Here is an 18,666-nt window from a genome sequence, read left to right as displayed (position 1 = left end):
CCAGAACTGACTGCTTCAGAAAAAATCTATTTTGTATACCTATAAATTCTTCTTATATGTGACACCATCGTTACTGTCATTACTGCCATTATTATTATCAATTTCAATTATTACTGTAATTACCATTAGTAGCAACTGCTGCAGAATCACAAGTACTACTAGTATTAACTTTATTAGTTCATAGTCAGTGTTATTTATTCACATTGTCACTGCATACATTCACAGCACTGTTTGTCATATTAAAATTGTTATTTGTTAGGTAAGTATGATGGAAATTATGCTGTATGTGTGAAACACCGGTCCGATATAAGAGAGGACTTGATGGCCCTAATCAGGTTAAATAAATTAGTAAATTAAAAATAATAGCACTTTATTCTCACGAAGTAATGAGTGCTACCGACCGGGAATGTCAAACTGATTCCAAAGTTTTAGATTTCCAGAAAGCTTTCGACACCGTTCCTCATAAGGGGCTTCTAATCAAATTATGTGGCTACGGAATATCGTCTCGGTTGTGCGACTGGACTTGCGACTTCCTGTCATAAAGTTCACAGTTCATAATAACTGACGGGAAGCTATCCAGTAAAACAGAAATGATATTTGGCGTTCCCCAAGAAAGTGTTATAGGTCCTCTGTTGTTCCTGATCTACGTAAAAGATTTAGGAAACAATCTGAGCAGCTCTCTTAGATTATTTGCAGATGATACTGTCATTTGTCGTCTTGTTAAGTCATCAGATGATCAAAACCAGTTGCAAAATGACTTAGACAAGATATATGTACGTTACGAAACTTGTCAGTGAAGAAATACACATGAATCCTAAAAGCAGTCCATTAAATTTCGGTTACACGATAAATCATACAAATCTGAAAGCAGGAATTCAACTAAATACTTAGGGATTACAATGACGAATAACTTAAATTGGAACGAAAAAATGGTTCAAATGGCTCTGAGCACTATGGGACTTAACTTCTAAGGTCATCAGTCCCCTAGAACTTAGAACCACTTAAACCTAACTAACCTAAGGACATCACACACATCCATGCCCGAGGCAGGATTCGAACCTGCGACCGTAACGGTGTCGCGGCTCCATACCGTAGAGCCTAGAACCGCTCGGCCACCCCGGCCGGCTAAATTGGAACGGTCAGATAGGTAATGTTGTGGGGAAAGCTAACCACAGATTGCCATTTATTGGCAGAACATTTAGAAAATGTAACATGTCTACTAAAGATACTGCCTGCACTACCCTTGCCCGTCCTCTTCTGGAGTATTGCTGCACGATATCGTATCCACATCAATTAGGATTGACGAAAGAGATCGAAAAAAATTCAGAGAAGGGCAGATAGTTTTGAACTATCGCGAAACAAGGGAGAGAGTGCCATGCATAAGATACATAAATTGGTATGCGAATCAATAAAACAAAGGCATTTTTAGTTGCGGCAGCATCTTCTTGTGAAATTCCAATCTCCAAATTACTCTGCCGAATGCGAAAATAGTTTATTGTCGCCTACCTACATAGGGAGAAATTATGATCACAATAAAATAAGAGAAATCAGAGCTCGCAGGAACGACTTAAAAGTTCGTTTTTCCTGTGCGCTGTTCGAGAATTGGAACGGTGGACAAATAGCTTGAGGTGGTTCGACGAACCCTCTCCAGGCACATTATTGTGAGTTACAGAGTAATCAATTGGATGTAGATGTAGATATAGATACTGTATCATCTATATCAGTGATGTTTGTGTGAAGAAGTCCAGATCCTTTAGAGGGCTCCAGATCTTTTATACTAGGTAGTCAAAGTTTTAATTATCACCAATAATAAAATCAGACAGTGACTCTGGAACTAGGTAATGGATTCAGTTCTTCTCTAAGCATTCTTCACGCAATTTTTCCCAACCGTGTCTGTAGCGGAGACCGTGGTATAAGATACCTGCCCTTCGTCTGTCCAGGGAACATTTCACCTCGAAAAACATATCACCTTTGCTCTGGAAACGGTTGCCCAGCAACTGTTTCTTCGTCCAAGGAAAGAGGAATAGATCAGTGAATGGCCTGTCAAGACAATAAGGAGCGATGAGGCAAAATACGATAATGTCCCGCCGACATCGAGGTCATCAGAGACGGAGCATAAACTCGCACTGATTGAGGAATGGGGCAGCCAATTAAGGGTGCCCTTGCAGTGGAGCGATTTAGGGAAATCATTGGAAGCCTAAATCTGAATGGCCGAACGCGGAATTTAACCGTCGACCTCCCGAATGTGAGCCCACTGAGCTAACCACTGTACCATCTTGCTCAATCCGTACAGGATGAACGGGGACGACGAAAATAGCGGAATCCAGTTGATGTCGACCTACTCCACGTTAAAAGAAAGTCGTGTTAGATGTTGAAAACTGATCCGCGACTGATTTTCACTTTTCACGTTATAGCCTCCATTCTGAAACGCCGATCTTCGAGCATCAAGATCTCCCCTAGCGATTCCCGGGTCTTCACAGAGAGATGGTCTGTCATTTTGTCCTCTGTCTTTCAGGTTTGTTTGAGAACTCTGGGCATTATTGCCGGACACAGCTACCAAAGCGTGGAATTTTGCAGCATTGTTCCCTTTCGAATACAGCAGACATTTACTGCGCGATACTTCACTTTATCTATGGGACTGAGACGCTTTGTTTTGGTTAAGCCGTCGGCACACGGGACGAGCTGGTTAAGGTGATTTTGGATTCTCAGCGCTCTGCAGCGGCATTTGTCGGCTTTATTTTGGCTCTTAAACCATACAGTTCGTTCTCGAAAATGGACACACGTAAAATTCCTACGTTAACTCTATTAAAACGCGCGTTTCCTTCCTTGTCCGTATGCTAGTCATGTCTGTGGTATACATAAATAAAAACTTCGATACCCGTGAACACGTAATACGAGAAAAAGGAAGGAAACATGTCTAGTCACTAAGTGCATCAGCTTACAGAAGTTTACCAAGTCGGACAAACTCTCTCCTTACAGTTAGAGCACTTTTATTTGACTTCATGAAGGCATTTGACACCAACCCGCACTGCGCTTACCGAATATAGAACCAGATTTGCGACTGGATTCAAGACATGCAGATAGCACTCAATACGTCCCTCTTAACTGCACAATATCGACGGATGTAAATATAACGTATGGAATACTCCTACGTATATCTCGCGAAGAGACCATGAGGATAAAATCAGAGAGATTAGAGCCCACACAGAAGCATACCGACAATCCTTCTTTCCACGAACAATACGAGACTGGAATATAAGGGAGAACCGATAGAGGTACTCAGGGTACCCTCCGCCACACACTGTCAGGAGGCTTGCGGAGTATGGATGTAGATGTAGATGTAGAGTACCCAAAGGAAGTATGACAGGACCGTTACGGTTGCCAATGAACTGGTATACAAACTATCTAGTAGAAAGTGTCGAAAGCTTTTTAAGAGTATGTTCAGATATGAGATTTTCACTCTGCAGAGAAGTGTGCGCTGATATGAAACTTCCTGGCAAATTAAAACTGTCTGCCGGACCGACACTCGAACTCGAGACCTTTGCCTTTCGCGGGCAAGTGCTCTACCATCTGAGCTAACCAAGCACGACTCACGACTTGTCCTCACAGCTTCAATTCTGCCATTACCTCGTCTCCTACCTTCCAAACTTCACAGAAGCTCTTCTGCATACCTCGCAGAACTAGCACTCCTGGAAGAAAGGATATTGCGGTGACATGGCTTAGCCACAGCCTTGGGGATGTTTCCAGACTAGCTTTTTGACTACCCTCGCACACTGGGAATACATCGGACCGTCACACGCTCAGTGAACTTACGGAAAGGGAGGGCCTTACGCAAGCTGAGGGCAGTGCGGCGCTCACAGCGGATCGGAGGTGCGGGTGGCACCTTGCTGCTCCCGGAAGGAAGAGCGTGACTCAGCGCCCGCGTTGCGACAGGCTGCGCGGCTCGGCGGCCAGATTGGTTTCTCTGGCGGGGCTGACCTTACCCCGTGGCCGGAGAAATCCCCGAGAATACGGCGCGCCATTCAGCCGGAGAGAGCCGCGCCACGCGTCAGCAACCACCGGAGCGACACTGCGTCCCACCCCACGTCGTATGTGGAGGCACACATGTCTGCTTTGCGAGTCCCTGTTACGCGTCAAAATCGTGTGTGAGCTGAAACGATAACTCTGGACATGAGGTTTCGGTGCTACAACGCAGAGTGCACGCTGGCCCTGTGTTCTGAGGCATTGGGAGACATACACACGGTGGGAGGAGGCCCTTCTGGGCTCTGACGCACACCTTCAACCGGCATGCATTTAGATCCATATCTATATTTCCACTCCGCAGGTGACCTGATTACATGCTTTTCCAATAGTGTGGCATTTTCCAAGCTGTCAGTATTCGTGAGCCAATTTTCAATTGTAATTTTCTCCATGCCCCTGCCCTTCCTTATATAATGCCACCTCTCTATCGATTTCAACTAAATTTGCCACAGAAACAAAAGCCTCAAGAGTATCAGCAATGCGAGGGCCAAAATCTTCTAGTTTCAACAGAGCCGAGATGTGAAAAAATGTGTTTTTCAGCCCCTTGCGTATAGGTTCCCCCGCACGTCTGTTACATTGTGTGGGAACTGCATCGGCCTACCAAATCAACCTGCTTTGCAGGGCAGCCTAAAGGTCAGGCGCAAGAAACGATCAGTCATATTGTGTGGAAACTGTATCGGCGTACTAAATCAACCTGCTTTCCAGGGCAGCCTGCACGTCAGGAGCAAGAAACGATTTCCTGGGCCCTAGATGTAGGCTGCGCCATGTGACAGGTATGTTGTGTTGGAGTACTATGGTCTCAGATGAGAGAAGACCGGAAGAAGAATCGGCTGTCGCCTCATTGAAAGAATCATCGTGAGATCTGCCTGCAACGATAGTAAACTTAAAGCTGAATAGCGGACGGAAATTTGTACCCTGTTCTTCTCTAATGCTCTCCACAGCACATCGCTAAGTTAAAATATTTGAAAATAATACGAATACTATAGGACAGTGCGTCTAATTTGATGTTATTAGACGATAATATTGCTGTATAGCGGAAGGAAACATGGAGATACCCATGGAAGCCCGTAACTGAAGTCTGTAGGGAGATTTTGCCCAACTGTGGATGTCAGATTACTGTATTGATGTTGATAAATGTTATAGTATAGTACACTTTTCAGTACGATTCACCTCTTTACTGCCAGTTGTGTCCTTAATATAACTACATTCTATTTTATTTTTTTATTTACTGCTTATTTAGCCCAATCAGATTAGAGCCTATAGCCCTGTCTTACACCTGATCAAGGACAACACATACCTGAGACATTACAAAAACATTCACAGAAATACTAATAATAGTAATAATAATAATAAGAACAAGAACAAGAAGAAGAATACAAGAATAATAACTGACATTAATAATGACAACATTAATTGACAACAATAATAATAATAATAATGATAATGAAAATAATAGTTGACACTGATAATAATAATAATGATAACAATCGTGAAGGGCATTAAGAACGATATACATTAGAACAGCACATTTGAGTACTTGTTTAGCATTATAAAGCTGAAGAGATAAAAAAAGAAGAGAAAACTGAAATGACAGCAACTGTGGCTGTCAGGAAAGAACAGAATTTAAATGAAGAACTCTGCTAACATGGAGCAGGGAAAAAATGTGGGGAAAGGGGGATCGCCGCCGAGAGTGAGTTGTAGACTAGTATATGGGAGATATGGCTATTGCGATAAAAGATGGGCCATTAACTGGCTTTTGAAGTTTCGAAGGAATTTAATTCTCTGATTTTTTGAGGAAGATTGTTCCATAGTGCAATTCCTTATACAGAAAACTGTTTACAGAACACGGCAGTGTTACGTGTTGTTCCTATATCTTAACAAAATCTACCAATAATAATGATCTCAATGTCGGACAGTTTCCGAGGCTTTTTTTGGAAGAAGGAAATGCGCAGAAATGTTTAAGAGTGAAAAAAACTTAATTCTCTAAAATTTTTCTACGGCCTTATTGAAGATTTTTACTCCTTCGTTGTTGTCCGATTGATAATAGTGCAGACAAGCAAGAGAGAACAACTTATTCATGTCATAGAAAGATCGGGCAAGTAGTCCACAACGAAATTTCAGGGAACCTAATTGACTGTGGAATGGATGACAGATATAACATAGAACACGACTCAGGATACAACGCCAAGTTCTCAAAAGCAGTTTGTACCTGAGTTCGCCTTACAGCGAAAACACTCCCGTATTCTTTCAGTCGATAAGTTCCCTGTGCGTAGTGGAAGTACTTCTAATTCCTACAGCTGGCCATAGCATACGTATCCTTCCACACGAGTAAACAGAACATGGAAATATACACCCTCAAAGCTGTTAACCACTAACGAATTACGCTATAAAACCAAAAGAGAAGGTACGTTTTCTTACAAATATTCTCGTATAACAACGGAAAGCAATGCGACTGCCCGTCAGTACAGCAGAATAGCCTGTCGTTCGATCAGCTCGCGTGAAAGCCGCTAACGAACGGCTGTCAAATGTGCCTGCCAGTCAGCACACGAACGCTATACGCAAGTCGTACATGGCGTCTGTTTCATGATACCCTATCCATAACTCACAAATATTCTCAAATCCCGCTGCGATGTCACCATATCTGTTTCGAGTGTCGCGTTCTTAGTATACACAATGAACACCAATTGTAAATCGTCTCAAAAGGAAAGCTTCTGGGGGGAAAAAAGCTTCGCGGTTCAGAACTTCTAGAAAATACATCTGTTCAGTGGAACTTGGCCAAGTTCGATTACCAGTCTATCACATGGCTTGGATCCGTGAGCTACAGGTTCCTGACACGAAGGTCCTGGGTTCAGTCAACAATGACCGTATTGAGTCATGCAAGACTTGTAACATGGTCCGCTCGGCTTCATGCTGTTAAATGATATTTTGTAAATAAGAAGCGACAGTAAAACGCAAGCTGCCGAATTGGTATCAAATCGAACTAGAGAGCGTGCTGAAAAGTAATGCCTCCGATTTCTTTGTGGATAGCTCTTCAAACTTTTTAAATAAAACAAACTTTATTAACCTTCCACATTTTTATTCTTCCTGTCTACACAATTATTTCTCAAGATAGTCACCCTGGCTAAGAGCACATTTCTCCCAACGAGAGAGCGCTTTGTTGATACCGTCACTGTAGAATGATTGATATTTTTGACGGAGAAATAACCTCACTTCTGCTTGCACCGCTTCATAATCATCGAAGCTGTTCTTTAAGTTTTGAAAACAGATAAAAATCAGTTGGCGCCGAGTCGGGACTATGTGGTGGAGAACCCAAGGAACCCAAGGCGGCGGATGGTTGCAGATGTCGCAGCGCTCGTGTTTGTTCTGGTTCCTGTCGCGCTGAAGGACAGGCTCCTCCACGTCCGGGCGAACTCTCCGAATTAGAAGCTCGATTACAGCCTGCTGCTCCTCACGCACCGACACAGTCACGTCACACACTGCCATGCTACGTGCTAGAATTCGGAGCCCTCTAGCGGTAGAGGGCTGGAAATTTGTATAGATGAAGAATAAAGATGTAGAATGTTAATAGCGTTTGATTTTTTCAAAAAGCGTTAAGAATTTTCAGAGAAAAATGGGAGGCATTATTTTCCAGCACGCCCTCGTACTTGCACTAGACTGGGAGCCACTCGATATTTCTCATTCAGTACAAGTGTCAAGTACACTTTACTACGTAATATCAATTTTTCCACGGTCTACAGAAAGTGGCGAAGTTGCTAGTTATATCTGACGAAACCAGTTACCTTAGTGGGTTAAAGCAGGCCTATTAAGGACAATTGTGATGCGTCACGGTAATGAATCTTAACACGAATGAACCGATGCTTCACGGCATCAAGTGAGAGTGGCTGTGTGGGTCGAGTTCCAGTAGTATCACATGATTATACATGCTCTATGACGATGGAACCGTCTCTGAGCGGCCGTCCGAAACATAAGACGTAAAGTTCAGTTACTCACCTTACAAGTTTCAACAAATGTGCGCCAGTATGGAATTTTACCTGATGGCTCAGTTGTTGAATCGATGCCTAAGAAACGAAATTGCTGAAAAATCTCCGATGCACTAAAAAGTAAACATTTATATCTAAGTAATTTGGTATACTGAAATTCAGGGTGCTAAGGAACAATTTCACTCATAAATTAAGAAGATGTGCGGTAGTGTACACAGAGCGGAAAACACGAATTTGAGAAGTAATAAGAAACAACAGATTTTATGCCAAATAACACTTCTTCGTGTCTAAATTCATGTTATCAGGGTGGCATCGGTCCTAAGGTAGGATTTATCCGAGAGGAGGAGAAGACCAAACAGAAAACATTTCCCGAACACGAGAGCACGCACCAATTTTCTAGCCGGCCACTGTGGCCGAGCGGTTCTAGGCGCTTCACTCTGGAACCGCGCAACCGCTGCGGTCGTTGGTTCGAATCCTGCCTCGGGCACGAATGTGTGTGATGTCCTTAAGTTAGTTAGGTTTAAGCAGTTCTAAGTTCTAGGGGACTGATGACCTCAGTTGTTAAGTCCCATAGTGCTCAGAGCCATTTGAACAAATGTTCTGAGATAAAATTCAGAAGTCTCCGTAATATATTATGGAGTTAAATCATGACAAAGTAAGGATTCGATTCAACCATCGAATGATGGCGTCTAACTTGGGGCCCCGAGTGATTCTATTCAAGAAAACAGGATCAGTTTACCGTATCCCCTGGTCAACAAACTACCCAGACTCAGTCTGTTGGACCACCTCGATCGGTCTGTTCGCGCCATGGATCCTCAACCGAGAAACATAGCGCAGCTGGCCACAGCACAGGAGTCCACATGGCTCCACATCACTGTCGGTACCTCACAGCACCACAGTGACTCTCTTCCTGTACATCTCACAGCGGTCTGCACTGCAAAAATGTGCGGTTATTCAGGCTATTGACAGGTGGTGACTGGCCAACGTGTATGAATATGAAACAGTATACTTTTATACAGAGCCCTTCGACGTTCTTCACAAAGCAGATATGAAATCTGATGACCCTTTACGGGCACAGTTACCGCGGAGTTTTGAGAATGAGGACAACTCGACTATGGGCTAAGATCGCTACAGACCCGCGAAAGTGGGCAAGGGCCGCAGAACAAAAGCCGTAGCGGCGATGCGCCGTTTCCGGCGCGTGGCTTACCGTATTGTCTCGGGCGTTGCGAAAGACGCGGCCGGTCTGTGAGACGCAGCCCAGCCCAGCCCATCCCATCGAAGCAGGCGCTGCTTGCTCCAGCGGTAGCTTTCTACCGCTGCAGCGGCACGCACGGGCCCCCTCCTTGTCGCAACCTGGTCTTCCTCTTACCACAGGGCTTCAAATGGGAGCTTCCGGGAATATCTTTAGTAAGCTGAGCTGACCGGACGTAATATTTGTACGATCTTTAAAAGAGCACAGTGGTCACTCCAAGCGTTGTGAGTGCTATGTAAGTGGTACCATCCAGCCATGGGACCCACTTAAGTCGACTTAAATTGTGGCAGTGAAGTTTTGGGTTCAGTGCAACAAGACTGCTCGACGTGGAGACGTGTCAGACTGGCTGATAGGAGCCATCGTGTCTGGTCCTGACTATGATCACACAGAGAATAAAGTTGTCCGCTTTGTTGGTGTATGAAAGTGGACGTATCATTTATAACTGTAAGTTTAATGTAATAAATCTTATAAAGCGTTAAAACCCCGATATTCATCTATAAACATCCTGTATTTTCTAGAAGTTCTGAACCGCGAAACTTTTTTCCCCAGAAGCTTTCCTTTTGAGACGATTTACAATTGATATTTATTGTGTACATTAAGAACGTGTCTAAAACGAGTGTTGCACCACTGGCAGTTATGTAACACGGCGTGCGAATAGTGGTTGTAGTAAAGATCCTAATCAGCAGAGATTATCGCTTTCTGATTCGTTATACGTTGCTGCTATCAGTGACTAATCCTGTTTCCGCGCAAACTCTGTCAAGGGAAAAGCTTTCGATGGACATCCGGGGTGGGTACATCGTAAAAGGCCTTTGTTCACAGTAGCTTACAAAACTGAACTTCTTCGGTGGGGTAAACGACACTGACAGTAGCTGACTGGAAGTGTGTAGAGCGACCCAACATGTAGCAACACAGGCCATTTTCAAAAAGCGCAAAGCGTATAGTGCAGCGACGGTCGCATGAAGGTTTTAACTTACACTATGTGTAAGGTGTTATGAGCGATTTGTAGTATGAGTTGCTCTCGCTGCTTCAGGTTCCTTAATCATGAGAAAGATCTCAGTATTCTTCATGACCAAGTGGCCTCGTTCCTTCCACACATTCATAATTACGCTGTGGACGTTTTCGTCTTCCGAAATGTTAACTTCCGTGTACAATAGGCTACACCCTATGTTTCTGGTATGACAGACACTCAAGCACCCATCACGCTTCGACTGCTTCGTTCAGGTCGATGGGCTGAATTCCTGCCAGAGGTCGAAATTCTTCACTCTACACTTGTATGTTATCAAGATGAGTTCTGGTGCAGATGACGATCTTATCACATAAGGTGTCAGGTTACACATCCAGGGCTAGGGTACCCACTTGGGCGACTTTTATTCTAAGCCAAACTCCACTCACCTCACCCCAGGCAACCACTGGGAATTGAACAAGGTCACCCGGAGAAACTCTTCACACATCTTAAGTAATAGTGCGAGTTTTATTCAAGTCTATCATGTAACTCGATAGTGGTCCCCCGTATTATTGTGCTTCCATTGGCTAAGAGAGAGAGGGAAATGTTTCCCGCCAATTTTATATCATGTGACCAGTATCGAGTTACATCATGGCCTTGACATAACTCGCACGGTTGCCTAAGTTGTTTGTGGGGAGCGTTCCTTTGAGTGACCTTTATCAAGTGGTTCCCCAGGGGGAGGAGAGTGGGGATGACCTTTAATATTAATTGTTCAAGTGGCACCGGATGTGTAACCTGACATCAGATGTAATAAGATAGTTACTGCGCCACAACTCACCTTGATAATCTGCTTGAATTTACCTAGTCTTCAGCTCTCAATGATGTGGACAAATTCCAGGATCGGGAACAATACGTAATTCAGATTCCACGTTAAGTTGTAGGTCTACTTTACCTACTAGGATTACTGGGGTGGGTTAGATATACACTTCGTGAACAAAAGTATCCGGACACCCACAAAACATACGTTTTTTATATTATGTGGATTGTGTTGCCACCTACTGCCAGGTAGTCCATATCAGAGAGCTCAGTAGTCATCAGATATTGTGAGAGAACAGAATGGGGCGCTCCGTGGAACTCACGGGCTTCGAACGTGGTCAGGTGATTGGGTGTCACTTGTGCCATACGTCTGTACACGAGATTTCCACACTCCTAAACATCCCTAAGTACACTGTTTCCGATGTGAGAGTGAAGTGGAAACGTCGAGGGATACGTACAGCACAAAAGCGTACAGGCCGAAAAAAATGGTTCAAATGGCTCTGAGCACTATGGGACTCAACTGCTGAGGTTATTAGTCCCCTAGAACTTAGAACTAGTTAAACCTAACTAACCTAAGGACATCACAAACATCCATGCCCGAGGCAGGATTCGAACCTGCGACCGTAACGGTCTTGCGGTTCCAGACTGCAGCGCCTTTAACCGCACGGCCACTTCGGCCGGCCGTACAGGCCGACCTCGTCTGTTGACTGACAAGAGACCGCCGACAGTTGAAGAGGGTCGTAATGTGTAATAGGCAGACATCTATCCATACCATCACACTGGGATTCCAAACTGCATCAGGATCCACTGCAAGTACTATGACAGTTATGTATGAAGTGATAAAACTTGGATTTCATGGTCGAGCGGCTGTTCACAAGCCACACGTCACACCGGTAAATTCCAAACAACGCCTCACTTGGTGTAAGAAGCGTAAACATTGGACGATTGAACAGTGGAGAAACGTTGTGTGGCGCGACGAATCACGGTACACAATGTGGCGATCCAATGGCAGGGTGTGGGTATGGCGAAAGCCCGGTGAACGTCATCTGCCAGCGTGTGTAGTGCCAACAGTAAAATTCGGAGGCGGTGGTGTTATGGAGAGGCACTATCACAGCACAGGCCTACATTGATGTTTTAAGCACCTTCTTGCTTTCCACTGTTGAAGAGCAGTTCGGGAATGGAGATATTCCAATACGATCGAGCACCTGTTCATAACGCAGGGCCAGTGGCGGAGTGGTAACACGACAATAACATCCCTGTAATGGACTGGCCTGCACAGAGTCTTGACCTGAAACTTACAGAAAACCTTTGGGATTTTTTGAAACGGCAACTTCGTGGCAGGCCTCACCGACCGACATCGATACCTCTCCTCAGTGCAACACTCTGTGAAGAATGGGTTGCCATTCCCTAAGAAACCTTCCAGCGCCTGATTGAACATATGCCTGCGAGAATGGAAGCTGTCATCAAGGCTAAGGGTGGGCCAACACCGTACTGGATACCAGCATTAACAGTGGAGGGCGCCACGAACTTGTAAGTTATTTTCAGCCAGGTGTCCCGGTGCTTTTGATCACATAGTGTATGCAAAGCACTGAAGTAGGGACCAATTGAAAGACTTCTACTAGGCAGCTGGACATCCCTCTTGAGGAACTCCCAGACAGTCACGTTATACGACTATTTAATTATTTAACTCAGGAAAGCTATCTACAGATATTTGGAACAACAGATGAAACCATCACTTTACATTCCGTCCATTGGTAGGTGAAGAAACTTCTGGAGTCTCTTCCTCACCGAGGTGAGGCCATTAGCTAGGATAGAGTCGGTGTTAGACGGTGTAAGCGTGATGTCTGACTAATTTTTATCCTCTGTGCTTATTTTCAATTCCCCTACGCTTTTCCAGTCTGTTCTATGTACAATGAAAACTGTTCTCTGATGTTTTGTTTCTGTCTTTTATCTAACGCATGTTCTTCAACAATTCAGCTAGTAAGCACAGAGAGATTCTACCTTTTTATGTTTGTTTCATACGCAACCCATCAGACGGGATGACGTAAATGTTACTTTGCGATTAGTTGCATCTTATATCGTAAATGGCTGCTTGAGTCCTATTCAGTTTCGTTGTGTTTCGCTATTCAATATGTTCTCCATCAGTCTGTGTTACATTAATTCACTCTGTCAGGACATGTGTTTTTGAGACTAGTTACTAAACTTAAGAACGAAAGTAATTTTCGCAAGGAACGTGACTCGATGAAACTTGGACCATACATGGAAAGAATTGCTACAGTATAGTACAGTACAGTACAGAAGGTAACTGAAAGAAGTATGCAGTGATACGAACATAAATAACACTTGTATTTATTATTGATGTAGAGTGTTCCACCCCTCCACAGGTATGTTTCACAACTGCTCGATCGTCATTGGAACATGTAAACGTGCGGCTAGACCTCTATCGAATGAATGTTTCATGTGCTTGATGAGATTTAAGTCAGGGAGCGGAGAGGACAGTCCATTCGCCGAATATCGTCTCGTTCCAAGAGCTCCTCCATCCACATTTTTTGATGCAGTCGGGCATTGTCATCCATTTAAATGAAGTAAGGACCGAATGTGACCCTGAAAAGACGCATTTGGGGAAGGAGCACAGCGTCACAACAACGTCGGCTGGTGTGTGTGTGTCGTGTTGAAAGATTTGGAGGTCAGTACGCCCTTGTAAGATTATGCCTGCTCAGACCATAACACCTGGACCACCAAAACGATCAAGTTGGACAATGTCTCTGCGTACATTACGCGATCTCACCTCTCGTCATGTGAGGGCACGTCCAGAATCACTTCTCAGACTGAATCTGCTCTCATCCTAGAAGAGCACGCGCATTCACTCCTCGTTGGTCCGGTTCCTATGCTCTTGGTACCATTGGAATCGGTGCCGCCGATGTACGGATGTCAACGGAAGACCGTGTAGTGATCGCCAGACAAAGAGGACACTACGATGCAGTCGCCGTGCCACTGTAGAGTGTGAGGCTGTGCGCCTTGCAGTCCTGTTAAATATTGTTGCAACTGCTACGGCCGTTTGACCTGGGTCCCTTCTTGCCTATTGCACAGTGCTGCGGTCACGTGCTGGTGTTGGCCGTGTTCGACTGCCCCCTCTCCTTCGAGCAGTAGTGACTTTGGTTCGGAATGCTCCCAATGCATTTGAAACAATGCTGTCAGCAATACCAAACTCCTGGGTTACACCCGTCAAATTTCGTCCTTCATCCAGTTCCCGAAAATTCTTCCCCATTTGAAGTCATCCAAATGTCTCCAAGCCTCGTTTTAATAAAGACTGCCACCACAGTACACCATAACTCAGCCGTGTAGTTATATACAAACAGCCTACGTGTTGTAATTTTATATTATTGAAAACAGGTGTTCTCTACCGGAATTCTGCTCGAAACTGAGGCTACACGCTCACAACCGACGAAGTTCTTAGCTATTCCAGAACTGTTAACTGCTTGACACATTTACTGAAGGCCGTATTGACTGCTGTTGTTTCTTAGGGGCAAAGAGAGTCAGCTACACTAACAATAGTGAACGTTATTAAATCTTCGAGAGTACTCTTTATGCCTAGCGAAATTCTGAAATCTTTCACAGACTTACTAATAGGCTTTTATGTAACTAGATACTGTTAATCTTGATTATAATTTCCACTTGTTAATATGTTATTGCTTATGCTTTTGATATTTAGTAAGATGCGTTATTCACTATTTTACATACAGTTCTACAGCATGGTCAGCCACATACGATGACATTTATGTTAAACTGAACTTGAATAAAACCGAAAACAGCTGTTAACTGACAATTTATTCAGACCACGAGTTTCACTGTGATCGGTGTTCACAAGCGCCTCCGGTCTTAAGGCGATCCCCGCCAGTATACTGCACACTGCCGTCACTGCTTTACCCTCGCGACAATCAAATAGAGCGTTTGTCGTTATAAATCGGGTCTCCTGCTATTTGATATGCTCATTCCTGCGTCCCGAATAGTTTGTTATTGTGCCTCACCCCTGCACTATTTGCGCCAATGACTTGCCGTTAAGCCGGCCGGAGTGGCCAAGCGGTTCTAGGCGCTACAGTCTGGAACCGCGCGACCGCTGCGGTCGCAGGTTCGTATCCTGCCTCGGACATGTATGTGTGTGATGTCCTTAGGTTAGTTAGGTTTATGTAGTTCTAAGTTCTAGGGGACTGATGACCTCAGAAGTTGAGTCCCATAGTGCTCAGAGCCATTTGAACCATTTGAACCTGCCGTTTATTATTTGCTGACTACTTACCCTTTTCATGGGGTTACGAATGTTGGAGGTGTCTCCTTGTGCTAACCTATGTGACGTTATATATCACCTGAAGACGCTAGTTTAACGCAGTCCAGCCAGTACTGTGAATAAATCATCAGTTAATTGCTGATTGCAGTTTTAACAAGTTCAGTTTACCACTATTTACTATTTGTTTCTTTTGAGTTATTCCTTTAGTTTTAATTTCGATATTTCTCTTTTCAGTCTTTCTTCGGACGGTCATACAATAACCTCGGCTCTATCTCCGAGTGCAAGAACAACGGGGAGTGCGTGATCAACAAGAAGAACCGCACATCCTGCAAGGCGTGTCGCCTGCGCAAGTGCCTGCTAGTGGGCATGTCCAAGAGCGGCTCCCGCTACGGCCGGCGCTCCAATTGGTTCAAGATACACTGCCTACTGCAAGAACAGCAGCAGCAACAACAACAGCAGCAGCAGCAGCAGAACCACCTCCACCAGCAGCAGGTGGGGAGGCAGCAGAGGTCGCCCCCGCATCCATCTGCGTTGGGGATACTCGGCCACCATCAAGCCCAGCCCGGCAACCACCCTCATTTTGACCCGCGATTACACCACCAGCTGGCTGCAGCCATGTCGCACCACCACCACCAGCGGGCCAAGGAAGACCTCATGCTTCTGGGTCTGGACGAGTACAAGAATTCGACGTCGCCGTCCATCAGTTCCCCGGAGTCACACAACTCCGATTCGTCGGTGGAGGTGAGCGACCAGCGGCTGGCTTCGCGGACAGCGAGCCTCTTCAAGGAGTCGGCGTCCCCGGCAGCGCACAAGGACGGAATGTTCGTTCCGCTGCCGTTCGCGACGTTGGCGTCTCTGGCGCCTTCGGTGTTCCCGCACGCTGCCGCCGCGGCAGCCGCCGCCTTCTTGCAGCCGTCGGCGTTCGCCGGTGCGGGAGCGGCAGGCGCGCCCTTCCTGTTCCCGACGCACGGCGGATACGTCTACCCTCCGGCGGGCCAGCACAAGCAGCACGGCCACCACGCCGGAATGCCCAAAATGCCGACGACGCACGCCTCCACTCTCAACAATAACACCATCGACGCCGCGGCCGGCAAGAGGTTCTTCCTGGACGCCATCCTGCAGTCCCAGAGGGTCTCCCCGCCGTCTACGCCGAGAGGCGCCACGGGCAGTGACGTCGACGCCGACGACGACGCCAACGAAGATGACGGCTCGTCGTCGCACCACTCTCCTTCGCTGCTGCTCTCCGATCAGGAGCAGGAGAACCCGATGGACTTGTCGATGAAGGGCTGCCGCATACGAGCCGAAGAGCGGCGGTCGCTGTCGCCGGGAGGGTTCAGCGGCAGCAAGGGAAGTGGCGGAGACGGCGCCGACGAGGACGACGAAGGCGACGCCGACGGAGACGGCGACGCCGACGGCCACCGCTCCGACTCGGGGCTGTCGCACGGCTGCGGCGCAGACGTCGACGACGCGGAGGGCCACGCCTCGCTGGCGCACCGTGCCACGCCCATCGATCTCACGACCAAAGCGTGACGCGGCACAGCCCCGAACAACCTGCCTTAGGTGTTTGTGTACCACGGCTGTACACAGTCTCAGATGCCTTTGTATACAGCTGCTTGTCACTGAAAACAAAGTAGCTTCATGTCCAAAGACGATTCGAGTTATCGACACACTCTAATAGTTCGTGAATTCCTGTATGACCTCATATGCAAACATTATCTAAAGCCAAGGGACTAGTGTCACAAACTATCTTTCCACCTCTTGCAAAGACAATTATTTTTAATTTCTCAATTCATGCTTGAAAACGTATCGTCTGTTCAGATTCACTGGTAATTGCCACTTCCAAGTTGGAACGGAGTCACTGTTGCTCATTGTAGCTAACAGACGACACGAAGACGTCTTTTGATGTCGCACTTCGGAATACGTAACGTAAACGAAACTTCCCGTCCTAGAATTGGCTTTGCTGAAAAAGCCACGGAAGCGTCGCTGTCACTATCGATAATGAACATCAAGTAAATCGCAGATCATCTCTTCAGGTGTTCTATACACCGTGTTTCAATCGAAAGCAGATGCAGACAGCCAGGATATGAGATCATTCCTCTTTTCGACACTTACCTCCCTACATCCTGTACACAAATGTACTTGTACGTCTTTAGGAATAGGAAATCTGTACACTTAGTTGTGGCGATAAACAGCTCAGAAATAAACAGTGCAGTTCTGTAGAAAATTATAGCATGTTTTGTCCCTTGGAAGCTGCAGACACGGACTGAGTGATGAATTACATAACTACGTTGTAACATGTCGATCCCACAACCTAATTCGCTGTTTAGACTTTTATTTTACACTCACTGACTATAAATCGAAACATCAAAAGAGTGTACAGAACTTGGAATTAAGCGTTGACTGTCACAGTTGATCGATATTTTGAGCATAAGAATATTGCTAGTTACAATAAAATGCGTAGTCGTGATTAATGTTTCACAAATCTCGTATGTATTTTAACCTTTCAGCTATGTTTACTTCCATACAATTTGTCCATTGAAGAAAATGAAGAAAACAAGTGTCATTATTCAGTAACCTTTCCCACGAATTAATTATGGTATGGTTCGTTTAACATTCTTTATCTTTAAAATTTACGGAATCGTACATCGAGAAATGTTGCTCATAACAGCGTTCTTCTGCTCACAGCTGTTACATGCCGGTCAATTACAAAAAGTTACAAATCGTTGAAAACTGAATTGTACGCCTCAAGCAAGACACCAATGAACTGTTTTACCTGTGGGAAGACAGCTGAAGACAAGCATGTAACCTTTTGTTTCGTTTTACGGTGGTTCCGCCGCACTAATAAGTGAAATTCACTAAGATATCAACTGGAATTTCTGTTTATAACCCAACCCTCTTATGTTTCCCGTGTCACAGTAAACACTGTCCGAGTCAGTCTCATTTTTCAGTGCTTCATTTTAGTCTCTGAGCACTGCTAGTGGAAGGTCTAATTCATAACTTATCTAACAGGTCGAAATATTATAAACTATTTTTTTTTCAAACAGCTGAACCTGACCAACATTTCAAATAAAATCAATGAAGGAATGATCTCATTGTCGTATGTCTGAGGTTGGTGAAATTTTGTGATATCATGTTGTTGATTTCTATGACAGCGGAATGCCGTAAGTGAAACACTTCTGGGTTTTGTTATAGTCAAAGTTAATTAATGTCACAAATCTGGTGAAAAGATTTAATTATGTGAAGAAAGTTACTATGGGACTTATGGCCAGTCTGAGTAAATATTTTTGCTGTTATTGTTTGAGTTTAGTCTAAAGACTATCTGACAATTATACCTGCTTGTTCATGATATTTAGCAACAAATAATGTTATTGTA

The 18,666-nt window shown here is 45.0% G+C and overlaps 1 protein-coding gene across 1 annotated transcript in view; it reads left to right on the top strand.

Moving 5' to 3' along the window:
- Positions 1 to 18,666, top strand: part of LOC126252909 (knirps-related protein-like) — a 125,549-nt gene extending 106,883 nt beyond the window's left edge. The window contains exon 3 of the mRNA XM_049953889.1: positions 15,528 to 18,666. Within this exon, the coding sequence (XP_049809846.1) occupies positions 15,528 to 16,823 (1,296 nt within the window). The 3' untranslated portion in view covers positions 16,824 to 18,666. The remainder of the gene's footprint in view (positions 1 to 15,527) is intronic.

Source organism: Schistocerca nitens, chromosome 4, assembly GCF_023898315.1.
Source record: "Schistocerca nitens isolate TAMUIC-IGC-003100 chromosome 4, iqSchNite1.1, whole genome shotgun sequence".
Lineage (NCBI taxonomy): Eukaryota > Metazoa > Arthropoda > Insecta > Orthoptera > Acrididae > Schistocerca > Schistocerca nitens.
Note: the sequence above shows the minus strand (reverse complement) of the source record. Positions and strands in the feature narration are given on the sequence as shown.